Source organism: Anarhichas minor, unplaced genomic scaffold, assembly GCF_050575085.1.
Source record: "Anarhichas minor isolate MPS153535 unplaced genomic scaffold, ASM5057508v1 ptg000095l, whole genome shotgun sequence".
Lineage (NCBI taxonomy): Eukaryota > Metazoa > Chordata > Actinopteri > Perciformes > Anarhichadidae > Anarhichas > Anarhichas minor.
This window is the reverse complement of record NW_027466541.1, coordinates 1,244,014-1,272,006: the sequence shown is the minus strand read 5'-3', so window position 1 is coordinate 1,272,006 and position 27,993 is coordinate 1,244,014. Positions and strand designations below refer to the sequence as shown.

Here is a 27,993-nt window from a genome sequence, read left to right as displayed (position 1 = left end):
TATATATATTATGATATATATATATATATAATGGTGGTCTGATACCCTGAAGTACAGCGTCGGTGTATTTTACTGTGTACTTGTACAATACCTGAGTCTGATTAAAGGTTTTATTGAGACTGTCAGTCCTCGACCTGCAGACTAGACTCATCTCTGTGAGCAGTTCTGTGTGTGTTTACTGTGTACTGTATGGAGGAGGAGGAGGAGGATCCTTCTCCTCCTCTTCCTCCTCCTCCTCCTCCAGAGCTCCTGATAACCGGAAGCAACATTAATCTAAATATGAATTCAAAGAGAAAAGACATAATTATTATTCTCTTAAAAATGATAATAATAATACTATGTATGAATATAAAGGAGAATAAAGACATGATTGTGTCAGACTGATTATTTTTGGATTCATTAAGAATTTCAATATCAGGACGGTCCCGGGCTTTTATTGTGAAGGTCCGTACCGGATGCATGAGTTCCTCCCTGCAGCGGAGGAGAGAAGAAGGAGAGGAGGAGAGCTGAAGGTCACATCTGGAGCATCTTCTTCAGCATCATCGATCAACGGCTGCACGAAGACAGCGGCATGACGTGAGACAGGTCGACCGGAGCTACAGACGGATCGGCTGCTGCATCTCTGCTGCCTGTCTGTGTGACTGGTTCTCCCGCAGCTTCTCCTCCGTCTCTCTCTCTCTTTGCACCTGTCTGTCTCTCCGCGGCCATGGGGAACCGTGGAATGGAGGATCTCATCCCGCTGGTGAATAAGCTCCAGGACGCCTTCTCGTCCATCGGGCAGAATTCGAGCCTCGACCTCCCGCAGATCGCTGTGGTTGGCGGGCAGAGCGCGGGGAAGAGCTCGGTGCTGGAGAACTTCGTGGGGAAGTGAGTCTGTCTGTCTGTGAGTCTGTCTGTCAGAAGGAGCCGCCCAGCTGACTGAAGGCCACTGACCCACTGAATAAATCAACTGCTACATGAAGTGGTTCTAAATATAGAATACAGCTATATAATATAATATATAATAATATAATATATTATATTAGATTGTATCATATATCATCTGAAACATATTTAGTAGGGGTGTAACGGTTCACAAAATTCACGGTTCAGTACGATACAGTGGAGCCACGGTTCGGTACGTTTTCAATACAGTAGAAAACTATAAATGCCAGAGAAACGTACTTGATTTTAAAATATATTTATTTATTAAAACTAACAAAGTTATTCTTTGACTTTGAACAATGATGGAACTAAACCTGAGTGACCCATCTTCTGGGGTGTCTTCTTACCAACACAAGCATAAAAAACAAACACTGCTCCTTAAAAAATGTTATGTAGTATTGTTACTTACATCTTCTCCATCATCATTTTAGTATGAACAATGATGGAACTATATCTGAGTGAACGTGGCTCTTCATCTCTCATGCAGCGGTCAGGTAATGTGCGTTACAGTCCGGTAGCTTTATGCAACCCTCGATGTCCAGGGACCCGCTGTCAGACCAGCAGCGGGAGCCTCGGACGTTTGATTCTCTACTCGTGCTTTTGTTTTCTTGTACAAAGCGGGAATTACGGTTTGGCTGAAATGGGCTCGTGAAGGAATTGTGTAACGGGGCTCAATAACATTCAGCAGGTTCATGAAGCTGCGTTTACCACTACAGAGTCCGTCTCATGTCCGCGGCTATAAATGTACCAATCGCCGTGGTGATGCTTTAGCTCTGTTCTATCGGTAGTGAACAGCTGCTTAAACGCTTCGGGGAGAGTTTGAAGCATGTGTGCTGCTCCAGGTTTTCGTTTAGTTCCACCCACTGCCACACTGGGGTGATGTCGGCGTAAATGAGTTAACATGTTTGAGGTATTCACACCGATGTAGCCACTCGTGTAGCAAATGCAACATAGTGTTGTTTTTTTATCCACCACTCTCTCGCCATCGCCCTCATAGTTCACAGAGAAACCAACGTGGCTCCAAACACCAGACCTGCAGGTCGTTGGAGGATCTTCTATTTCTGGTCTATTACTCGCCATACTGCACCGAGCTAGCTCCGTGTAGCCGCTACACTGTAGCGTGTCTCACAGGCAAAAGTGCCCTGGAGTAGAATGTTTTTCTTTGGTGGTGGGCGTGTCAGAGAGCACGCTGTCCGTTACCTCATGTGGGTTGCCAGTTTGAGAACAGTGGCTCCACCGAAAACATAATATTTCCCACAATTTAAGCTTCTGCATTTTCCAAATGCAGGAGTATTATTCAAACGTATTGTTCGGTTCGTCATGCGTACCGAACCGTGAGCCTCGTACCGAACGGTTCAATACGAATACGCGTATTGTTACACCCCTAATATTTAGTGTCTCAGCTTCACATCTTTGAATTTAAATATATATATATATATTTATATATATTTACTTCTGTGACGTCTTATTCAGTGTTGATTGTTTCACACCTGAGATCAGCTGTGATGCGTTCACTGACATCACAGTGATGTCACCTGGTTCAGCTCTAAAGATGGTAGAAGTTCTTTCTCTCCTGGTGACGAGAACATAGAACAGATGACGTCATATACAGGTGCTGGTCATATAATTAGAATATCATCAAAAAGTTGATTTATTTCACTAATTCCATTCAAAAAGTGAAACTTGTCTATTATATTCATTCATTACACACAGACTGATATATTTCAAATGTTTATTTCTTTTAATTTTGATGATTATAACTGACAACTAAGGAAAATCCCAAATTCAGTATCTCAGAAAATTAGAATATTGTGAAAAGGTTCAATATTGAAGACACCTGGTGCCACACTCTAATCAGCTAATTAACTCAAAACACCTGCAAAGGCCTTTAAATGGTCTCTCAGTCTAGTTCTGTAGGCTACACAATCAGAGCAACCTGGGCTCTCATAACACCTGAGCAGTGCCACAGACTGATCGACTCCATGCCACGCCGCATTGCTGCAGTAATTCAGGCAAAAGGAGCCCCAACTAAGTATTGAGTGCTGTACATGCTCATACTTTTCATGTTCATACTTTTCAGTTGGCCTAGATTTCTAAAAATCCTTTCTTTGTATTGGTCTTAAGTAATATTCTAATTTTCTGAGATACTGAATTTGGGATTTTCCTTAGTTGTCAGTTATAATCATCAAAATTAAAAGACAAACATTTGAAATATATCAGTCTGTGTGTAATGAATGAATATAATAGACAAGTTTCACTTTTTGAATGGAATTAGTGAAATAAATCAACTTTTTGATGATATTCTAATTATATGACCAGCACCTGTATAATGTGTAAATGTTCCACTTTGTTGTTGTGGAGGGTTTTATGTCGTTCTGTAGCAGTGGAGCTCCTCATGGATTAACAGAGATAACAGCTACTCTGTTCTCTACCTGTTCGGGTACTCTGTTCGCTACCTGCTCGGGTACTCTGTTCGCTACCTGCTCGGGTACTCTGTTCGCTACCTGCTCGGGTACTCTGTTCGCTTCCTGTTCGGGTACGCTGTACTCTACCTGTTCGGGTATTGCTGTACTCTACCTGTTCGGGTATTGCTGTACTCTACCTGTTCGGGTATTGCTGTACTCTACCTGTTCGGGTATTGCTGTACTCTACCTGTTCGGGTATTGCTGTACTCTACCTGTTCGGGTATTGCTGTACTCTACCTGTTCGGGTATTGCTGTACTCTACCTGTTCGGGTATTGCTGTACTCTACCTGTTCGGGTATTGCTGTACTCTACCTGTTCGGGTATTGCTGTACTCTACCTGTTCGGGTATTGCTGTACTCTACCTGTTCGGGTATTGCTGTACTCTACCTGTTCGGGTATTGCTGTACTCTACCTGTTCGGGTATTGCTGTACTCTACCTGTTCGGGTATTGCTGTACTCTACCTGCTCGGGTATTGCTGTACTCTACCTGCTCGGGTATTGCTGTACTCTACCTGCTCGGGTATTGCTGTACTCTACCTGCTCGGGTATTGCTGTACTCTACCTGCTCGGGTACTCTGTACTCTAAGATAATATGTGTCATGGAATAACCTTCTCCACCTCCTCTTACTCCCTCAGAGACTTCCTCCCTCGTGGTTCAGGTATTGTGACTCGTCGTCCTCTGGTGCTGCAGCTGATCAACTGTCCAACTGGTGAGATGGTTTCCTGTCATCATGGTTACACTGCAAACATGAACCTGATGTGACTGATCATGTGATGTGTATTTATCAGAATATGCAGAGTTCCTTCACTGTAAAGGGAAGAAGTTCATTGACTTTGATGAAGTTCGTCAGGAGATCGAAGCTGAAACGGATCGAATCACCGGACAGAACAAAGGAATCAGTCCGGTACCCATCAACCTCAGGGTGTACTCTCCTAATGGTAACACAGTAATACTACACATTAATACACACTAATAATACAACTAATACACACTAATACACACACATTTACCCATCAACCTCAGGGTGTACTCCCCCAACAGTAACACACTAATAATACACACTAATACCTAACTCTGTCTTTGTGTTCTCAGTCCTGAACCTGACCCTGGTGGATCTCCCTGGAATGACGAAAGTCCCTGTTGGGGATCAACCGGCAGACATTGAGAACCAGATCAGAGAGATGTTGATGCAGTTTGTGACCAAAGACAACTGTCTCCTATTGGCTGTTTCTCCTGCCAACTCTGACCTCGCTAACTCTGACGCTCTGAAGATCGCTAAGGAGGTGGACCCCCAAGGTCAGTCCTCCTCCTCTAAACCTCACCCCCTGGACCCCTCACCTCCTCAACCCCTCACCTCCGTCTTCTGCACCTCCTACACTTTCAACATATTATACCTCTGATCAGAGATATAATTCTGAGCAGGACTACCAGGTCCAGGTCTAGGGCCCCTGGTGGGCCCCTGGACCTGGACCTGCACAGTGCCACTCAAAGCCTCCCTCACACGTCTGTCCATGCTTGTGATCTGTTGGTGGGTTTAAATTAAGAACTTGTGTGTTCAGGTCTGAGGACCATCGGTGTGATCACCAAACTGGACCTGATGGACGAAGGGACGGATGCCAGAGACATTCTGGAAAACAAGCTGCTTCCACTACGCAGAGGTAAGAAGTACGGTTTTAAACCAGCGTCCCGAAAAAGACCCTAAAGATATTTAAACCAACAAGAAAGACTTTGTGAAGAAACAAATCAGATAAGAAGCATAAAACATGCAGGTAACAGGTCCAAGGTGTCCTCACAGAGACAATGATGCACTCTGAACTCAGGTCGCAATGATGCACTCTGAACTCAGGTCGCAATGATGCACTCTGAACTCAGGTCGCAATGATGCACTCTGATCTCAGGTTGCAATGATGCACTCTGATCTCAGGTTACATCGGTGTGGTGAACCGCAGTCAGAAGGACATCGATGGGCGGAAAGACATCACGGCAGCTCTGCAGGCTGAGAGGAAGTTCTTCCTGTCACACCAGTCATACCGACACCTGGCTGACCGCATGGGCACCGCCTACCTGCAGAAGATCCTCAACCAGGTCAGCACACATATTGTTCCTCTAATGTCCTCAAAGTCTTCTGAAGGTCCTCAGAAGGTCCCACTCGGACAGTGAGATGAATTGGTTTGAGGTTAGCTTTAACGATCAGCTTCCTTTGTAACCTAGTAACAGAGCGTTTCTCTGTTACCGTAGCAACTGACCAACCACATCCGGGACACGTTACCGGCGTTACGAAGCAAACTGCAGAGTCAGCTGTTGTCCATCGAGAAGGAGGTGGAGGAGTACAAGAACTTCAGACCAGACGACCCGGGACGCAAGACCAAGGCCTTGCTGCAGTCAGTACTATACACTGATACTAGTACCACACACTGATACTAGTATACTAGTACCACACACTGATACTAGTACCACACACTGATACATGCCAATATGTACTAATACTGTGTGTGTCTCTGCGTGTGCGTGTGTCAGGATGGTGCAACAGTTCGCCGTAGACTTTGAGAAGCGGATCGAAGGATCAGGAGATCAGGTGGAAACATACGAGCTGTCAGGAGGAGCCAAGATCAACCGGATCTTTCATGAACGCTTCCCCTTTGAGCTGGTTAAGGTAAAAGAGAGAGAGAGAGAGAGAGAGAGCGAGAGAGAGAGAGAGAATTTGTATAGCACATTTCAACAACAAGGTAATTCAAAGTGCTTCACATAAAACCATTAAAAGCATCAAAACATAAGGCAAAAGGAGATTTAAAAACAATTAAGAACATTCACTGAAACAGTCATTAAAACACTAAAAAGCAGTGTAAGAAATAAAATACAGTAGTAAAATGCAGAAATGTATTAATATCCTTGAATGTGGTTCAATTAAAGGCAGCAGCAAACAAAAAAGTCTTCAGTCTTGATTTAAAGGAGCTGAGGGTCTCAGCAGACCTGCAGCTTTCTGGGACTTTGTTCCAGATATGTGGAGCAGAAAAACTGAACGCTGCTTCTCCATGTTTAGTTCTGACTCTGGAAACAGAAAGTAGACCGGTCCCAGACGACCTAAGGGGTCAGGATGGTTCATAAGGTAGCAGCAGATCAGAGATGTATTTTGGCCCTAAACCATTCAGTGCTTTATAAACCAACAGCAGGATTTTAAAGTCAATTCTTTGCTGGACAGGAAGCCAGTGCAAAGACCTCAGAACTGGAGTGATGTGATCCACTTTCTTGGTCTTACTGAGCTGCAGCTTTCTGACTGACTTTTTACAGAGACCTGTAAACACACCGTTACAGTAGTCGAGTCTGCTGAAGATGAATGCATGGACAAGTTTTTCCAAATCCTGTTGAGACATAATCCTTGCTATATTCTTCAGGTGATAGTAGGCTGATTTTGTAATTGTCTTGATATGGCTGTTCAGGTTGAGGTCTGAATCCAGAACTACACCTAGATGTCTGGCTTGGATTGTAGTTTTTAACATCAGTGATTGAAGCTGAGCGCAGACTTTCAATCGTTCGTCCTCGGTACCAAAAACAATTACTTCTGTTTTCTTTGTTTAATTGAAGAAAATTCTGGCTCGGAGGCCGAGAGTCAGAGTCCACAACCGGGTGGGTGGAGGGGGGTCCGGAGGAGGGACGGCTGGATCCAGAGTTGCTCCGGACACAGGTGCTCGGGGGGACGGCCGGACTGCCAGAATTGCTCTGGACACAGGTGCTCGGGGGGACGGCTGGTCTGCCAGAATTGCTCCGGACACAGGTGCTCGGGGGGAATGCCAGACTGGGGAGACTGGGGGTCCGGAGGACGGAACTCTAGAGATTGGGGGTCAGGAGGACGGAACTCTAGAGATTGGGGGTCAGGAGGACGGAACTCGAGAGACTGGAGGACAGGGGGGGACTGCACTCTAGAGACTGGAGGACAGGGGGGGACTGCACTCTAGAGACTGGAGGACAGGGGGGGACTGCACTCTAGAGACTGGAGATCGAGAGGGGAACTGAACTCTAGAGGCTGGGGATCGAGAGGGGAACTGAACTCTAGAGGCTGGGGATCGAGAGGGGAACTGAACTCTAGCTGGAGTCGGCCGGACCGCCGACGGGACACGGGGAGCTGGAGTTAGCTGCGGCCCAGCGGAGACGGGGGAAAGCTGCGGCCCAGCGGAGACGGGAACAGGAGAACACTGCGGCCCAGCGGGAACGGGTAATCGCTGCGGCCCAGTGGAATTAATTAAGTGGAATTTAATTAAAACTTAAATCAGAACAGGAAACTTACAGGAACACAGGGAATTCACAGACGAGACAAGAGACGAAGGGGGAAATCCAGCAGGACGAGGCAAGGCTGGCAGACGGGGAAACCGGGAACAGGACAAGCCAAACGGACGGGTAGACATGACAATGATCTGGCAGTGAGTGACTGAGAGGCAGGGGTTTAAATAGTGGCTTGAACAGGTGAGGGGAGTTGTGATGATGAGGGAGTGCTTGATTAGTGATCAGAGGCAGGTGAAGGGAGTTAGGCTGGTGCTGAGGGAGTGACTGACAGGTAGAGTGAGGAGGGTGTGGAGCTACACAAAGACACACACAGAACACAGAAGGCAAAGCCTGATCGTGACATACCCAGCCCTTGTATGGGATTATAGTACCCTGGTGATATAGTTATGTAGATTTGTGTGTCGTCTGCATAATTATGATAACACACTTTGTTGTTTTCCATAATCTGAGCTAGTGGAAGCATGTAGATGTTGAACAGAAGAGGCCCCAGTATTGAACCTTGAGGAACACCACATGTCATTTTAGTCAGCTCTGATGTGTAATTAGCTACAGACACAAAGTATTCTCGGTCCTTCATGTAGGATTCAAACCAGTTAAGTGCTGTGCCAGAGAGTCCTACCCAGATCTTTAGTCTTTCTAGTAGTATGTCATGGTCGACCGTGTCGAATGCAGCACTGAGATCCAGTAATACCAAGACTGAAATTCTGCCATTGTCTGTGTTTAAGTGGATGTCGTTGAAAACCTTAACAAGAGCAGTTTCAGTGCTGTGGTGCTGTCCAAAGCCTGACTGGAAGACATCAAAGCAGTTATTTACGGCCAAGAAGTTGTTGAGCTGTTGAAAAACCGCTTTTTCAATTATTTTACTTAAAAATGGTGCAGTCGCATACAAATGGGAGGTTTGATATTGGCCTATCATTGTTCATTGTTGCGGAGTCTAAATGATCCTTCTTTAGGAGCGGTTTAATAACTGCAGTTTTTAGGGCTTGTGGGAAGACACCTGAGAGAAGGGATGTGTTTACAATTTGTAAAAGATCAGCGGTCATGCAGTTTGTAATATTTTTGAAAAAGTGTGTTGGTAGAATATCCAAGCAGCAGGAGGATGACTTCAGATGTTGTATAATGTCTTCTAGGCTTCTACGGTCGATTGAATGAAATTGTGTCATGATATTTGAATGGATATTATTCAGAGATGGGGACAACACATGTCCTGTGGTTGGTGTGGAGGCACTCACTGCTTGTCTAATTTACTGAATTTTGTCAGTAAAAAAGGAGTCAAAGTGATTGCATGCCCAGGTGGATTGGAGCTCAGCAGCTATTGACACTGGAGGGTTTGTTAGTCTGTCGACGGTAGCCAATAAGGCACGTGTATTGTTATTGTTTTTGGTTATGATGTCAGAGAAGAAGGACTGCCTTGTCACAGTGAATCTGGAGATTTGTTTTTCGCCGCCTACGCTCAGCTTTCCGACACTCTCGTTTCTCTATTCTGACCAGCGTAGCATTTCTCCAAGGAGATCTTTGCTTACCCGAGACAACCTTCACTTTAGTGGGTGCAATGGTATCAATAACATTTTAAACTTAAGAATTGAAGCTATCTACAAGCTCATTGGATGAGATGCAAGACACTTTGTCACAACCTCGGTTTGGACATTTATGTGCAAGGAGATTGCACTCTCAAAGAAAACACAGAAATGATCAGAGAGTGCAACATCAGTCACAGCGACCTTGGAAATGTTTACACCTTTGGTGATGATTAGGTCCAGAGTGTGCCCCCTGTTGTGGGCGGGTCCTGTCACATGCTGAGTCAGATCATAGTTATCAAGGACACCACATAGTTCTATAGACCCTCTGTCCTGGGGATTATCAACATGGATATTAAAATCACCAATAATAACAACACAGTCAAAATCAATACAGATTATAGACAGCAGTTCAGTAAACTCATCAAAGAAGGTTGCACAGTATTTAGGTGGTCTGTAAATGTTTAACGTGTTTAAAGCTTTATTTGGACAGGCTGACGAGGAATGTATGTTAAGTTCGACAAATTTACAGATTCACTATTGTTTCTTCCCAGCCTCACTTTTCTTTTTCTATGAACTATCAGGACAGGAATTGAGAAGGCTCGCTGCATACAGGGCCCCGACTTCTCCTGGAGAGAATCATTGGTGTCATTAGCCTTGTAGCCTGGACCCAGAATATATTAATTATTGCCTTCATCAGGTAGGGGAGACAGTAGTGGAGGTCGGGGACGGGCAGGGCGCTTTAACTTCGCCAATTGTGTCAAAACTGGCTGAGGACTTCGAGCCCTCATTACAGAGCTGCCACAATCATCAGATTATTATTATTATTATTATTATCGATATCTGTACATCGAGGAGTGGGGCGAGGAGTGTGTTTGGTTCCAGCAATGACCAGCTCTTTCATGTGGTCAGTGAACTCCAGGTGGGGGGAGGATGGGGAGAGTGTGAGTAGAGAGGAAAGGGACCTGGATGGAGTCTGAGGGGTGGAAGTAGGTGCTGGTGAGGGAGGTAAAGAGTCCTCCTCTCGGAGGGGGGGTGGGGGGGGAAGTGGGTGATCAGAGGCGGTCCCTGATGGTGAAGTTGGAGACTCCTCCTCGTGGATCTCCTTAAGCGGGGCATCCTTCCCGTAAGGTCTCTACGGCGATGCTGTGTGGTTATCTCTTGTTTAGACTCCTCTTGTGTCTTGTCCTTGGCAGTAGGAACAGATGGATGACGCAGGAAGAAAAATAGGTTAGAGGTAAACAGTTAAACTGACTTGTTCAGGCAAACTCTATGTGCCTTAAAAAGATGTCTGTGCTCCCAGAAAGGTAGAACTTGTTGATAAAATGGACTGAATGGTCAGTACACGCAGTTGACAGCCATTTGTTGAGTGCAAACAGCCTGCTGAATCCTTCATCTCCTCCTCTGACTGATGGAAGAGGACCACTGATAAACACCTCAGCCTTCACAGAGCTGACTGTGTTTAACAGATCAATAAAGTCTCGCTTCAGAACTTCAGACTGTTGTTTCACAGTATCACAGCTTCCTGTATGCACGGTGATGTTTTCACCGTGGGATGGTCAACCACGATGTTGGAGACCATATCTTTCGGAAAGCAGAGTGTTTTGGTATTCCTGCTGCACAATGTTCTGACATCTTTTACAGCATAGTCACCAACAATCAGAGTCTCAGGCCCAGTCAGTAGCTTTCCCACACACATAGACACACACACAGAGACACACACACACATATACGCGCGCACACTATTATCTTTCATATAGAAAACAGTCATCACTGTAATCAATGTATCTGTGTGCGTGTGTGTGTGTGTGTTTGTGTGTTTGTGTGTGTAGTTGGATAGTGATGAGAAGACTCTCCGTAAAGAGATCAGCTACGCCATCAAGAACATCCACGGGATCAGGTGAGATCAGTGTGTTATTGATCGGTGTGATTGGTTATCAGTATCGCGTTCTCTCTTCAGGACGTTATTAATCGGTGTGATTGGCTATCAGTAACGCGTTCTCTCTTCAGGAGGTTATTGATTGGTGTGATTGGTTATCAGTAACGCGTTCTCTCCTCAGGACGTTATTGATCGGTGTGATTGGTTATCAGTAACGCGTTCTCTCCTCAGGACGTTGTTGATCGGTGTGATTGGTTATCAGTAACGCGTTCTCTCCTCAGGACGTTGTTGATCGGTGTGATTGGTTATCAGTAACGCGTTCTCTCCTCAGGACGTTATTGATCGGTGTGATTAGTTATCAGTAACGCGTTCTCTCCTCAGGACGTTATTGATCGGTGTGATTGGTTATCAGTAACGCGTTCTCTCTTCAGGACGTTATTGATCGGTGTGATTGGTTATCAGTAACGCGTTCTCTCTTCAGGACGTTATTGATCGGTGTGATTGGTTATCAGTAACGCGTTCTTTCTTCGGGACGTTATTGATCGGTGTGATTGGTTTTCACTAACGTGTTCTCTCCTCAGGACGTTATTGATCGGTGTGATTGGTTATCAGTAACGTATTCTCTCCTCAGGACCGGTCTGTTCACTCCTGACATGGCGTTTGAGACGATCGTGAAGAGACTCATCGCTCAGATCAAAGAGCCGTGTCAGAAATGTGTCGACATGGTGATCAACGAGCTGGTGAACACCGTGAGGCAGTGTACTCAGAAGGTACTAGTACTACTACTACTACTGATACTACTACTGCTACATAACACCGTGAGGCAGGGTACTCAGAAGGTACTAGTACTACTACTACTGATACTACTACTACTACTACTACTATTATATAACACCGTGAGGCAGTGTACTCAGAAGGTACTAGTACTACTGATACTACTGCTACATAACACTGTTAGGCAGTATACTCACAAGGTACTAGTACTACTGCTACATAACACCGTAAAGCAGTGTACCCAGAAAGTACTAGTACTACTGATAGTACTACTACTACTACTACTACTACATAACACCGTGAGTCAGTGTACCCAAAATGTACTAGTACTACTACTACTACTACATAACACAGTGAGTCAGTGTACCCAGAAGGTATTAGTACTACTACATAACACAGTGAGTCAGTGTACCCAGAAGGTACTAGTACTACTACATAACACAGTGAGTCAGTGTACCCAGAAGGTACTAGTACTACAGCTGGTTTTATGTCACATATCCTGACCTCGCTGTACTTCCTGTGTAGTTGGCCCAGTTCCCGATGCTCAGAGAGGAGATGGAGAGAATCGTTACTCAGCACATCCGAGACCGAGAGAGTCGCACCAAAGGCCAGGTCTGTCTGAACTACCTGTCTGTCTGACCTACCTGTGTGTCCGACCTGTCTGTCTGTCTGACTTACCTGTCTGTGTGTGTCCTCAGGTGATGTTGCTGATAGACATCGAGTTGGCCTACATGAACACAAACCATGAAGACTTCATCGGCTTTGCAAAGTAAGAAAGGCTTTTCTTCATCCATGAAAACAAGAAGCTCCTGTTTTACAACTGTCTGTCTGTCTCTCTTTCTGTCTCTGTCTCTCTCTCTCTCTGTCTGTCTCTGTCTCAGTGCTCAGCAGAAGAGCAGTCAGATGAGCAAGAAGAAAGCATTAGGAAACCAGGTGAGTCCGAGCAGGTAACCTTTGACTCTTTGAACCTTTGACTCTTGGACCCTTTGAACCTTTGAACCTTGGACTCTGTGAGTCTTTGAACCTTGGACTCTTTGAACCTTTGACTCTTGGACCCTTTGAACCGTTGACTCTGGGACTCTTTGAACCTTGGACTCTTGGACCCTTTCAACCTTTCAACCTTTGAACCTTGGACTCTTGGACCCTTTCAACCTTTGAACCTTTGAACCTTGGACTCTTGGACTCTTGGACTCTTTGAATCTTGGACTCTTTGAACCTTTGAACCTTGGACTCTTGGACTCTTTGAACCTTTGACTCTTTGAACCTTTGACTCTTTGAACCTTGGACTCTTGGACTCTTTGAACCTTGGACCCTTTGAACCTTTGAACCTTGGACTCTTGGACTCTTTGAACCGTTGACTCTGGGACTCTTTGAACCGTGGACTCTCTGACCCTTTGAACCGTTGAACCTTGGACTCTTTAAACCTTGGACTCTTTGAACCTTTGACTCTTGGACCCTTTGAACCTTTGAACCTTTGACTCTTGGACTTTGTGACTCTTTGAACCATTGACTCTGTGACTCTTGGACCCTTTGAACCTTGGACTCTTGGACTCTTTGAACCGTTGACTCTGGGACTCTTTGAACCTTGGACTCTGACCCTTTGAACCGTTGAACCTTGGACTCTTTGAACCTTTGACTCTTGAACCTTTGACTCTTAGACTCTGTGACTCTTTGAACCATTGACTCTGTGACTCTTGGACTCTTGGACTCTTTGAACCGTTGACTCTTGGACTCTCTGACCCTTTGAACCATTGAACCTTGGACTCTTTGAACCTTGGACTCTTGGACCCTTTGAACCGTTGACTCTTGGACCCTTTGAACCGTTGACTATGGGACTCTTTGAACCTTTGACTCTTGGACCCTTTGAACCTTTGAACCTTGGACTCTGTGACTCTTTGAACCTTTGAACCTTGGACTCTTTGAACCTTTGACTCTTGGACCCTTTGAACCTTTGAACCTTTGACTCTTTGAACCTTTGAACCTTGGACTCTGTGACTCTTTGAACCTTTGAACCTTGGACTCTTTGAACCTTTGACTCTTGGACCCTTTGAACCTTTGAACCTTGGACTCTTGGACTCTTTGAACCGTTGACTCTGGGACTCTTTGAACCTTGGACTCTCTGACCCTTTGAACTGTTGAACCTTGGACTCTTTGAACCTTTGACTCTTGGACCCTTTGAACCTTGGAATCTTGGACTCTGTGACTCTTTGAACCTTTGAACCTTGGACTCTTTGACCCTATGCATCTTTGACTCTTTATAAACCAGGTGTGATATATAATCTATACATGTATTGATCTGATTTAATGCGTTTTATGTTTCATCTTAAGTCCTTAATAATGTTTCTGTGTTAATTTAATAAACACGCTGTTCTTCTTGTGGACCGGGCTTTCCCCGCTAACCCACAGTTTAACACCACAAAGCTATGAATTGTGGGTAATTCCATGAGGCAAAGTCTGCAGAAAGTGTGAGAGAGTCCCGAATCAGAAGGACTTCATTAACCTTTAAGGTCTGTGGAGAGCTGGACTCTTTATTCATGTTCCTCTTGTCTTTTCTCCCTCCTTCTGTTACCACGGCAACCAGGACGAGATCATGGTGAGTGTGTGTGTGTGTGTGTGTGTGGAGTTAGTGATGTCACTGATGTACACTTGACAATGATAAATAATGTCTGTGTGGGTGTGTGTGTGTGTGTGTGTGTGTGCAGGTGATCCGTAAAGGTTGGCTGACCATCAACAACATCAGCATCATGAAGGGAGGAGCTAAAGAGTACTGGTTCGTCCTGACAGCCGAGACGCTGTCCTGGTACAAAGATGATGAGGTAACACACACACACACGCACACGCACACACACTCTCACACGCACGCACACGCACGCACGCACACACACACACACTCTCACACACACACACGCACACACACACACATCTTCAGAAACACTGAGGTCATAAGTTCTCCAGCTAAACAGCCACCAACCAAACTTTAAAAAGCACAACATTAAAGGCTCTGGATCAGGTTCAGCCTGAGATCCTGAAGGCTCTGGATCAGGTTCAGCCTGAGATCTTGAAGGCTCTGGATCAGGTTCACCCTGAGATCCTGAAGGCTCTGGATCAGGTTCAGCCTGAGATCCTGAAGGCTCTGGATCAGGTTCACCCTGAGATCATGAAGGCTCTGGATCAGGTTCAGCCTGAGATCCTGAAGGCTCTGGATCAGGTTCACCCTGAGATCCTGAAGGCTCTGGATCAGGTTCACCCTGAGATCCTGAAGGCTCTGGACCTCGTTGGTCTGTCTTGGCTGACGCGTCGCTCAGTGTCTCATGTAGGTCAGGTCCTGTGGAGTGGTGGACCGGGGTGGTGGTTCCCGTTTTTAAAAAGGGGGATCAGAGAGTGTGTTGAATTATCGGGGTATCACACTGATCAGCCTCCCCAGGAAAGTTTATGCTAAGGTTCTGGAAAGGAGGCTTCGACTGATTGTTGAACCTCAGATCCAGGAGGAGCAATGTGGATTGTGTCCTGGTCCTGGAACAGTGGACCAGGTCTGTTGGAGGGGTCATGGGAGTTTGCTCATCCAGTCTATATGATTGTGGACTTGGAGAAGAACTAGGACCGGGTCCCTCGGGGAGTCCTGTAGGGGTACTGTAGGAATATGAGGTACCTGGGTCTTTGCTACGAGCCATCTGGTCCTTGTTGAACCAGAGTTAGAGCTGAGTCCGGATCCACCAGTGGGTGTTGGTCTCTGCTGTTTGCAGACGATGTGGTTCTGTTGGCTCCTTCAGAACGTGCCCTTCAGCAGCACCAGGGTGGTTTGTAGAAGACTGTGAAGTATTTAGGATGAAAGGAGTCTCTGCTCCAAGAGAGTTCTGATTCAGTCTGGTTCACCAGTGATGAAGACCTCGTACCGGACCGTTATCTCCTCGCGTAAAGGTCCTGAACATTTAGTGCCATGTGTATATATATATATATCTCTGTCTCTGTCTCTCTAAGACAGAGACCCTATATATACCCTATATATCTATATATCTATATATATATATATATATATCTATATATCTATATATATATATATATATATATCTATATATATATATATATAGATATATATCTATATATATATATATATATATCTATATATCTATATATATATATATATATATATCTATATATATCTCTATATATATATATATATATATCTATATATATCTCTATCTATATCTATAGATCTATCTATCTATCTATCTATATCTATAGATCTATAGATCTATATATAGATATATAGATATATATATAGATCTATAGATATATAGATATATAGATATATATATATAGATCTATAGATATATATATATAGATCTATAGATATATAGATCTATAGATCTATATATAGATCTATAGATCTATATATAGATCTATATATAGATATAGATCTATATATATATATAGATATATAGATCTATAGATCTATAGATCTATATATAGATATAGATCTATATATAGAGATATAGATCTATATATAGATATATAGATCTATATATCTATAGATATATAGATCTATATATCTATATATATATAGATATATATATAGGGTATATATAGGGTATATATAGGGTCTCTGTCAGACAGAGACCCTGATCCTTCAGGTCTAAAGGTGCCTCAACATCTGATCAGGATCCTGTTGTTGTTGTCCCCCCCCCCCCTGCAGGAGAAGGATAAGAAGTACATGCTGCCTGTGGACAACCTGAAACTCAAAGACATCGAGAAGAGCTTCATGTCCAGCAAAACCATCTTTGCTCTGTTCAACACTGAGCACAGGTGTGTGTGTGTGTGTGTGTGTGTGTGTGTGTGTGTGTGTGTGTGTGTGTGTGTGTGTGTGTGTGTGTGTGTGTGTGTGTGTGTGTGTGTGTGTGTGTGTGTGTGTGTGTGTGTGTGTTCATAACTAAAGAATATATAATACTACTGCAGTATTATTATATATTCAGCTGCCTTTGTCTTTTTTTGAATAAACTTTATTTGTTTGTACAAACTGAGCAGGTTCGATGTTGTCCATTAGCTCCGTCTCTGGTTGGTCATGTGATCGTTGAATGTTCAACGTGTAATAAAATCATAATGTTCATGTTTCAGGAATGTGTACAAAGACTCTCGTCAGCTGGAGCTGGCCAGTGAGTCTCAGGAGGAGGTGGACAGCTGGAAGGCTTCTTTCCTACGAGCTGGAGTGTACCCTGAACGCAACGTGGTACGACTCGTTACTACAGCATGTTACTGCATTATTACTACATTATTACTATAGTATCACTACATGATTACTGCAGTATCACTACATTATTATTATACTATTACTACATGATTACTGCAGTATTACTACATTATTATTATAGTATTGCTACGTCATTACTGCAGTATTACTACATTATTATAACACTATTGCTACGTCATTACTGCAGTATTATTATGTTATTATAACACTATTGCTATGTCATTACTGCAGTATTACTACGTTATTATAACACTATTGCTACGTCATTACTGCAGTATCACTATGTTATTATTATACTATGACTACAAGATTACTGCAGTATTACTACATTATTATTATAGTATTGCTATGTCATTACTGCAGTATCACTACATTATTATAACACTATTACTACGTCATTACTGCAGTATTATTATGTTATTATAACACTATTACTACGTCATTACTGCAGTATTACTACGTTATTATAACACTATTGCTACGTCATTACTGCAGTATCACTACATTATTATTATACTATTACTACATGATTACTGCAGTATTACTACATTATTATTATAGTATTGCTACGTCATTACTGCAGTATCACTACATTATTATAACACTATTACTACGTCATTACTGCAGTATTACTATGTTATTATTACACTATTGCTACGTCATTACTGCAGTATTACTACATTATTATAACACTATTACTATGTCATTACTGCAGTATTACTACATTATTATAACACTATTGCTACGTCATTACTGCAGTATTACTATGTTATTATTATAACACTATTGCTATGTCATTACTGCAGTATTACTACATTATTATAACACTATTACTACGTCATTACTGCAGTATTACTATGTTATTATAACACTATTGCTATGTCATTACTGCAGTATCACTACATTATTATAACACTATTACTACGTCATTACTGCAGTATTACTATGTTATTATTATAGTATTACTACATTATTACAGAATCAGAATCAGAACCGTTGTATTGCCAAAGTATGTTGCACATACAAGGAATTTGACCTGGTGTGTATCATACTATGATATTAATATCTAACAATAACTCTTCTTCTCCTTCAGGATAAAGACAAGGTGAGTTTCTGTCTTCTTCATACTGACAGTGTTCCTGTTATTTTGTTATATGTCTGTGTGTGTGTGTGTGTGTGTGTGTGTATACTGTATGTGTGTGTGTATACTGTTTGTGAGTGTGTGTGTGTATATATGTTTGTGTGTGTGTGTGTATGTCTGTATACTGTATGTGTATACTGTATGTGTGAGTGTGTGTGTATATATCTAACCTCCGTCTCTCTTCAGGTGGAGGTGGAGGAGTCAAAGGGAGACGGTCAGATCCACAGTCTGGACCCTCAGCTGGAGCGACAGGTGGAGATCGTGAGGAACCTGGTGGACTCGTACCTGTCAATCATCCACCGCACCGTCAGAGACCTGATCCCCAAGACCATCATGCACCTGATGGTCAACAACGTACGACACACACACACATTAACACACACACACACACACAGGAAGTGATGTCACAGGTCACCTGACCTCTCTGTCCTCAGACAAAGGAGTTCATCCACTCAGACCTTCTGGCTCAACTCTACTCCTGTGGAGACCAGAACACCCTGATGGAGGAGTCCCAGGAACAGGTGAGAGACAGACAGGGGCTGAGAGAGAGACAGACAGGGGGCTGAGAGAGACAGACAGGGGCTGAGAGAGAGACCGACAGGGGCTGAGAGAGAGACAGACAGGGGGCTGATAGAGAGACAGACAGGGGGCTGAGAGAGAGACCGACAGGGGCTGAGAGAGAGACCGACAGGGGGCTGATAGAGAGACAGACAGGGGCTGAGAGAGAGACAGACAGGGGCTGAGAGAGAGACAGACAGGGGGCTGAGAGAGAGACAGACAGGGGCTGAGAGAGAGACCGACAGGGGCTGAGAGAGAGACCGACAGGGGGCTGAGAGAGAGACCGACAGGGGGCTGAGAGAGAGACCGACAGGGGCTGAGAGAGAGACCGACAGGGGGCTGAGAGAATCTATGAACCTCCAATCTCGCCCTCTCTCTCTCCCCCAGGCCCAGCACCGTGATGAGATGCTGAAGATGTACCACGCTCTGCGTGAAGGTCTCCACATCATCGGTGACATCAGCACGTCCACCATCACCACGACGATGCCTCCTCCGGTAGACGACTCGTGGCTTCAGGTCACCGGGATGCCGTCAGGACGCAGGTAACCTAGCAACAGGTCCACGGTCCGGTACCCGTGTCCCGAGTTCCCGAGTCACAGAGTCTCTCTGCCGGTCTCTGCAGGTCCCCCATGTCCAGCCCGACCCCCCAGCGTCGGGCCCCTCCTGGTCCTCCTCGTGGTCGAGCGGCCCCCGGTCCTCCTTCTCGTCCCACGGTGTCTCCTGATCCAGGACCCCCCTCCATCCCCTCCAGACCCAACAGAGCGGCCCCCCCAGGAGTCCCCAGGTACCGACACACACACAGAGGTCAGAGGTCGTGATGTATTCAAAGACTGTCAGCAAAAAGAGTTCTCTGATCAAAAGTCACTGTTTAAGATTATTTATTCATTTATTTTATTTTGCACAATTCAAACAGTAGAATTAAAGATAAACAAAGATAATATGACAGAGCAGGAAGAGGCAGGAAGACAACCTCACCTCTATGATATGAAGATAAATAAGATATGCAGAGACTTTACATCACAGCAAACAAACAGAAGAAAGAAGATAAACATAGTGTCATTGTGTGTGTGTGTGTGTGTGTGTGTGTGTGTGTGTGTGTGTGTGTGTGTGTGAGAGAGAATGTGTGTGTGTGTGTGTGTGTGTGTGTGTGTGTGTGAGTAGTATGTAGTATGAGTGAAACAACTCTAAATGTAATATAACAGCTAAACTAGAGACATGAACACCAACACATAAACACAGCAGTTAGTTTCTTTTAGGCGTCTTGTGAAACATTTATGGAAGGACATGTTTCTGTCTATAGAGGGACATGTTTCTGTCCATAGAAGGACATGTTTCTGTCTATAGAGGGACATGTTTCTGTCTATAGAAGGACATGTTTCTGTCTATAGAGGGACATGTTTCTGTCTATAGGACATGTTTCTGTCTATAGAAGGACATGTTTCTGTCTATAGAGGGACATGTTTCTGTCTATAGAAGGACATGTTTCTGTCTATAGAGGGACATGTTTCTGTCTATAGAAGGACATGTTTCTGTCTATAGAGGGACATGTTTCTGTCTATAGAAGGACATGTTTCTGTCTATAGAAGGACATGTTTCTGTCTATAGAAGGGCATGTTTCTGTCTATAGAAGGACATCTTTCTGTCTATAGAAGGACATGTTTCTGTCTATAGAGGGACATGTTTCTGTCTATAGAAGGACATGTTTCTGTCTATAGAAGGACATGTTTCTGTCTATAGAAGGGCATGTTTCTGCCTATAGAGGGACATGTTTCTGTCTATAGAAGGACATGTTTCTGTCTATAGAGGGACATGTTTCTGTCCATAGAAGGGCATGTTTCTGTCTATAGAAGGACATGTTTCTGTCTATAGAGGGACATGTTTCTGTCCATAGAAGGACATGTTTCTGTCTATAGAGGGACATGTTTCTGTCTATAGAAGGACATGTTTCTGTCTATAGAGGGACATGTTTCTGTCTATAGAAGGACATGTTTCTGTCTATAGAAGGACATGTTTCTGTCTATAGAGGGACATGTTTCTGTCTATAGAAGGACATGTTTCTGTCTATAGAAGGACATGTTTCTGTCTATAGAAGGACATGTTTCTGTCTATAGAGGGACATGTTTCTGTCCATAGAAGGACATGTTTCTGTCTATAGAGGGACATGTTTCTGTCTATAGAAGGACATGTTTCTGTCTATAGAGGGACATGTTTCTGTCTATAGAAGGACATGTTTCTGTCTATAGAAGGACATGTTTCTGTCTATAGAGGGACATGTTTCTGTCTATAGAAGGACATGTTTCTGTCTATAGAAGGACATGTTTCTGTCTATAGAGGGACATGTTTCTGTCTATAGAAGGACATGTTTCTGTCTATAGAGGGACATGTTTCTGTCCATAGAAGGACATGTTTCTGTCTGTAGAGGGACATGTTTCTGTCTATAGAGGGACATGTTTCTGTCTATAGAAGGACATGTTTCTGTCTATAGAAGGACATGTTTCTGTCTATAGAGGGACATGTTTCTGTCTATAGAAGGACATGTTTCTGTCTATAGAGGGACATGTTTCTGTCCATAGAAGGGCATGTTTCTGTCTATAGAAGGACATGTTTCTGTCTATAGAGGGACATGTTTCTGTCCATAGAAGGACATGTTTCTGTCTATAGAAGGGCATGTTTCTGTCTGTAGAGGGACATGTTTCTGTCTGTAGAGGGACATGTTTCTGTTTATAGGACATGTTTCTGTCTATAGAAGGGCATGTTTCTGTCTATAGAAGGACATGTTTCTGTTTATAGAAGGGCATGTTTCTGTCTATAGAAGGACATGTTTCTGTCCATAGAAGGACATGTTTCTGTCTATAGAAGGACATGTTTCTGTCCATAGAAGGACATGTTTCTGTCTATAGAAGGACATGTTTCTGTCTATAGAAGGGCATGTTTCTGTCTATAGAGGGACATGTTTCTGTCTATAGAGGGACATGTTTCTGTCTATAGAGGGACATGTTTCTGTCTATAGAAGGGCATGTTTCTGTCTATAGAAGGACATGTTTCTGTCTATAGGAGGACATGTTTCTGTCTATAGAAGGGCATGTTTCTGTTAGGTGGGGAAGTTATTCTATAATTGAAGACGGACCTCTGCTAGTCAGTAACTCAGGAGTATGAAGATGTGAAGATGAGGAGTTGAGTAAATGATCAGAATATTCCTTCACCTGAAAGAATCTGATAAATGAAAACACAAGTTTGTGAAATATTGACGTGATAAACAGTAAGAATGTGTTAGTGAATCGAGGAGCAGAAGAGGAGTGTGACTCTGATCGGGTTCTGATCCTAACAGAACGGTTCTGGAGGACCAACATGTTCTGCAGAGTAGCAGGAAAAGAACTGATCCAAAGTACATCACAATATGAAGGATGGGATCACTGATACTGTGATAAAGATTCAGGAGACAGGATGTCTCATTACTCCTCATTACTCCACTAGATCTGTTTATTCTTCTGCCAACAGTCAACATGTTTACTCCAACTTAAACTCTCATCAACAATGACTCCTAGGAACTCTGTAGACGACACTTGAGGCATCTCAACAGATTCAACTTTAATTTGAGTTAAATCCTTAAAGTACGTTAGTACTTTATTCAAAGATAGTTTATTTAATCTGAAGCATGTAGCATAGGCAGTTAAACTAGCATTAGCTTCCATCAGAGAGAACTAGTCTGCAAACATTATCGGAAAAAGAGACAAATCATTAATATAATAAGGAATAGTAGTGGTCCAAGAATGGACCCCTGTGGAACCCCACACATTATAATAAGTACAGTTAATGTATAATGATGTTATTATATTATTATATTCTTTTATTATTATGTTATTATTATTATAATATAATTATTATTATGATATTATTATTATTAAGTGATTATTATATTATATTATTTTATTTGTATTATTATATTATTATAATTATTATTATTGTATTATATTATTGTTATTATATTTTATTATATTATTATTATATCATATTATATTATTATGTTATATTATATTATTATGTTATTATATTATTTTATTTTTATTATTATATTATTATTATTTTATTTTTATATTATTATTATTTTATTATTATTATTATATTTTATTATATCATATTATATTATATTATTATATTATAGTTTGTTTTATTAGAACACACCAGACTTCTGGTGACAGTTTCTTCTTTGTTGGTGCTTTAGAACGAAAGCAGCGATCCACAAACGATCTGCAGACTCTCTTCCTCTTCTTCTTCTCTTCTCCTCCATCACTCTTTGTCGTCCTGTCTGTCTGTCTACCTCTCTGTCTCTCTGTCTCTCTCTCTACCTGTCTCTCTGTCTGTGTGTCTACCTGTTGTCTCTCTGTCTGTCTGTCTGTCTGTCTCTCTCTCTGTCTGTCTGTCTCTCTCTCTATCTGTCTCTCTGTTTGTCTGTCTGTCTCTCTCTCTACCTGTCTCTCTGTCTGTGTGTCTACCTGTTGTCTCTCTGTGTCTCTGTCTGTCTGTCTGCCTGTGTCTCTCTGTTTGTGTGATCCTGTTCCAACAGTACCTTATAGATTTAAACAAGCTCTCAGGTGTGTTAGCGTCAGAGCAGGTAGCCCCGCCCCTGGCCCCGCCCCCTCACAATGACCATCTATGGTTATTTTTTCAGAATCTCTATCAGTGACCAGTGAGGAGTTCACCAATGGTACGTCAGCTGTCTCTCACCAACTCTGTGTCTCATCGTCCAATCACATCGCTGTCCTCGCCATGTGACTCCGCCACCCCAGCATCATAATGAGTCATCGCTAATGATGAAGAAATAACATCAGCTGTGTGATTGACAGCTCCATCAACCTGTTACTGTCTGTCTGTCTGTCTGTCTGTCTGTCTCTCTACCTGTCTGTCTATATACAACAATATACAACATACATACAGTATACACTCAGTATACACAGAGTGTACAGACAATATTCACACAGTATACACACAATGTACACACAGTATACACCAGTGGGGGCCGTGCATTAACTTAACTTAAACACTTTAACTTAAAACTTAACTTAAACACTTTAACTTAAAACTTAACTTAAAGACTTTAACTTTAAACTTAACTTAAAGACTTTAACTTTAAACTTAACTTAAACACTTTAACTTTAAACTTAACTTTAACACTTTAACTTAAGACTTAACTTAAACACTTTAACTTTAAACTTAACTTAAACATTTTAACTTCAACACTTTAACTTTAACACTTTGCGCGGAGTATATAGACTTCTGCCGCTTCACGCGTCCTCTTGTTGCTGTGCACCGGCTAAATATGTCCCCAGAGCAACACTGGACGTAACAATGGTTCATATCACATATAAAACCAAACAAAAATCCATCTTCATAAAAACAAGTTGTACAAATAATAATATACAAACAAGCATATTAAAGCTACTGCAGATGTAAAAACGAACGCATTTAACTTACCAGAGCTGCTGTTCACTATTTAAAGACAAAGTCCTCCTTTCTTTGTTAACAAAGAGTTTAATCTCACGGTTGTTCAGTACATCCGTGTGTTTTAGTTCCAGTAAGAAGTCCTTCTCCATTCATGGACGCCAGTGAAGACAGTCGAGCCTCCCAGTTGTATTTCTTGAACACGTTTTAATGCGTTTGAGGGCTGAAAATGTCCGCTCCACAGAGGCAGCAGATATTGAGATTGTCACCGCCCAACATGTCAGGCTAGCCCACTGACCAATCACGTACTTGTAGACCAGCTAGCAGCTCTGACACGTCAAAGAATACGCCCAACATGTCAAACTAAAGATCTGATTGGTTGAACACTATGACAATCAACAATATCGTCCCCATTCACTTAAACTGCACATGGATTCACTTGTGAGTCTGTGAGTCTCTGTTCTTACCTAGAGACACAGAGGTGAGATCTGATTGGATAAAAGCTCTACTTAAAACAAGCTGCACTGGAAGCAGAGCAACTGAGGAAGACAGTAGCTGTGCAATGAGAACATAAGATAACAAAAATTACAATAGTGTATTTATGAAAAATGATTAAATTATAAAATAGATATAACTTTGTGATTCTGTTTAGGCCAGCAGAGAAGGCCTTGAAGGCCCTGACGGCCCACCACTGGTATACACAGAGTATACACACAATATACACTCAATGATTTAGAAATAACATTGGTGGAGCTTCATCCTTGTGGTTTCAGCTTGGTCCAACTGGTCCCATCTGGTAAATAGGTCCCAGCTGGTCCAAACATATTCCTTTGCGTTCCCACTGGTTCCAACTGGTTTCAAAGGGTTTCTACTTGTTCCAATAGCTGTTTACTGGGCTATTAATGGATTAAACTGGTGCTCATGTCTGCTAGATCCAATAAATTCTAACTACATTCTTACTCCACTGTACTTCTACTCTACTGTACTTCTCACATACTGTACTTCTACTCCTTCAGTACTTTTACTACCCTGTTGTACTCTCCTGACCTCCTAACTGGTTCTAACAGAGAACCTGACTTGATTGATGTGAACTTTAACCCTGAATTCCTCCACTGGTTCTCACTGGTTCTCACTGGTTCTCACTGGTTCTCACTGGTTCTTACTGGTTCTCACTGGTTCTCACTGGTTCTAACTGGTTCTCAGTGGTTCTAACTGGTTCTCACTGGTTCTAACTGCCTGATTCACTATTGTTCTCTTTTCTTTTCTCTTCACGTTCGTTTCTCCTCCCAGTCGTACCAGTAAAGGAAGCCCCGCCCACGGAGAGAGTCCCCAGTCTTCTATTGAGGGTTAAACCTGAACCCAGTGTGTGTTTGTGTCTCTACTGGTGCTGTGTTACTGTGAACTTTACTAGTAATAATGATATTGATTATCTGCACATTATGACTGTAAAATTATCAGCAATATTCAGTGTATTGATATGTGGTCCAGCTGTCTGTCTGCTGTCAAGAGAGTGAGACAGGTCAGCCGCCTGTCTGTCATCACATCAACACAAGGTGAAGGAGAGCTCTCACTCCTCTCTGGATGTTCACAGCTAGCCCGTTAGCTAGCATCAACTCCTGGATTATATTTTTTATTCTTTGGTCTCTCTTGATGAAATGTTCTTACTTATGCTGAAATGTTGCATCATGGGAACTTTTTTTTACAGTGTAAAGTTTCATATTATTTTAACTATTATTTGTTATGTTATTTTGTAATATGTATTAATCTATTTATTTATTTATTTCAGAATATGTTAACATGTTATTATTGATCTTCTATGTGGATGTCCAGTCAATGCTGATGGGTAATGTAGTCCAGACATAAATTCCCATTACTGCTGTATTTACCCAGGAAGCTGCCGAGCCGTGCCTACATGTACCAGAATGCATTGCACATGTCTGACAAACAAACAATAAACTCGCAGAACGTCATTGAAGGAATAAAACCATAAACTTCAGTATTCAGATTTCTTCACTGAACTAAGACTATCCGGTTTTAACTGGTTCCAACTGGATCTAACTGGTTCCAGTTGGTTCCAACTGGATGTGACTGGTTCTAGTTGGTTCCAACTGGATCTAACTGGTTCCAACTGGTTTTAACTGGTTCCAGCTGGATGTGACTGGTTATAGTTGGTTCCAACTGGATCTAACTGTTTTTTAAACTCATTGACCCAGTTAGCAGCAGAAGCTCATCAACAACCATCTAATAATCACCAGTCAAAAACTTCACATTTTATTTATTGTTATTTTTTCATCATTCAAGATTACTTTTTTGGTGAGTTCGATATTGTTTTGATTTCATTAATTGATGACATAATTGTAACGTTAACCAGCTGAATCCTGTTTGTTTATAAATCACAGAATTGTTTCCAGGAAACTCGCGAGGAAATAATCAGAAATAAAGGTTTTTAAAATCAATTGAAATAAAACAACAATGTGAATATTAATGTATCCAATAGTTTGTTATATTCCTCTCATGTGTTTATTTGAGTTTATTAAATGTTAATTTATCAAAGTTTTACTTAAGAACGAATCCAGGAGATGAAATATTGACGTGTTTATTGTTCATCATCAGACTGTAAGAATCTGAAGTGTAAGAATCTGAATCTGAAGTGTAAGAATCTGAAGTGTAAGAATCTGAAGCGTAAGAATCTGAAGCGTAAGAATCTGAAGTGTAACTGCTGATCTATTTATTCTGTTTGTGTTTGTTGTTCATGTGGTGTTGGTTCTGTTGAGTCCAGTTCTGAGCTGTGTTCAACACAGCACATGTTTCACTATGTTAGCAGAGCGTTAGTAGAGCGTTAGCTGAACAATAGCAGAGCGTTAGTCGAACGATAGCAGAACGTTAGCTGAACGTTAGCAGAGCGTTAGCTGAACATTAGCAGAGCGTTAGCTGAACATTAGCTGAACAATAGCAGAGCGTTAGCTGAACATTAGCAGAGCGTTAGCTGAACAATAGCAGAGCGTTAGCTGAACATTAGCAGAGCGTTAGCTGAACAATAGCAGAGCGTTAGCTGAACATTAGCAGAGCGTTAGCTGAACAATAGCAGAGCGTTAGCTGAACAATAGCAGAGCGTTAGCTGAACAATAGCAGAGCGTTAGCTGAACATTAGCAGAGCGTTAGCTGAACAATAGCAGAGCGTTAGCTGAACAATAGCAGAGCGTTAGCTGAACAATAGCAGAGCGTTAGCTGAACATTAGCAGAGCGTTAGCTGAACAATAGCAGAGCGTTAGCTGAACGTCAGCAGAGCGGTAGCAGAGCGTGTTGGTGTCCTTGTTCACATTAATGTCAGCATGCTAGTTAAAGATTTAGATTATCAAACGTTTCTTTAACATTATTCAACGTGTTGCTGCTGCTGAACGCAGCTCCTTACTGTGATCGTAAATCTTCTCTGTTTAATATTTATATAAATGTTTACAGAATATATAAAGATAATAATGTACCATATATATGTAAGGAGCATATATATCGATCTGTTCACCTGAGACATGCAGCAGCCTCTAGTGTGTGTGTAGTTGTGTATCTTGGTGTCATGTGATTAACAGAGACGTGTCGACACAAATAAAGTTTGTTTGAATGAAGATGAAGACAAGTTGTCTTTATTTTTACACCGAAGAACAAACTAAAAGCAGTAAAACTCTTAACGTAAGTTATTGATGAACCGTCTCTGGTGTCAGGAGCAGACTGTGCTGTCGGCCTTCTGCCACCAGGTGGTGCTGCAGGACGAGTCTGA

The 27,993-nt window shown here is 42.5% G+C and overlaps 1 protein-coding gene across 1 annotated transcript; it reads left to right on the top strand.

Moving 5' to 3' along the window:
- Nucleotides 1-18: 18 nt before the first annotated feature.
- On the top strand, nt 19-27,825 carry LOC142939221 (dynamin-1-like). The gene is made up of 23 exons (XM_076082462.1): nt 19-867; nt 4,026-4,099; nt 4,179-4,328; nt 4,483-4,686; nt 4,950-5,048; nt 5,315-5,475; nt 5,629-5,771; nt 5,908-6,043; nt 11,018-11,085; nt 11,696-11,834; nt 12,364-12,450; nt 12,537-12,607; nt 12,720-12,771; nt 14,420-14,431; nt 14,541-14,654; nt 16,532-16,641; nt 16,951-17,062; nt 18,177-18,188; nt 18,411-18,578; nt 18,659-18,745; nt 19,170-19,324; nt 19,405-19,566; nt 25,512-27,825. Exons 1-23 carry the CDS (start codon nt 707-709, stop codon nt 25,570-25,572), a joined length of 2,538 nt encoding a protein of 845 aa, XP_075938577.1. The 5' UTR covers nt 19-706; the 3' UTR covers nt 25,573-27,825.
- Nucleotides 27,826-27,993: the final 168 nt, after the last annotated feature.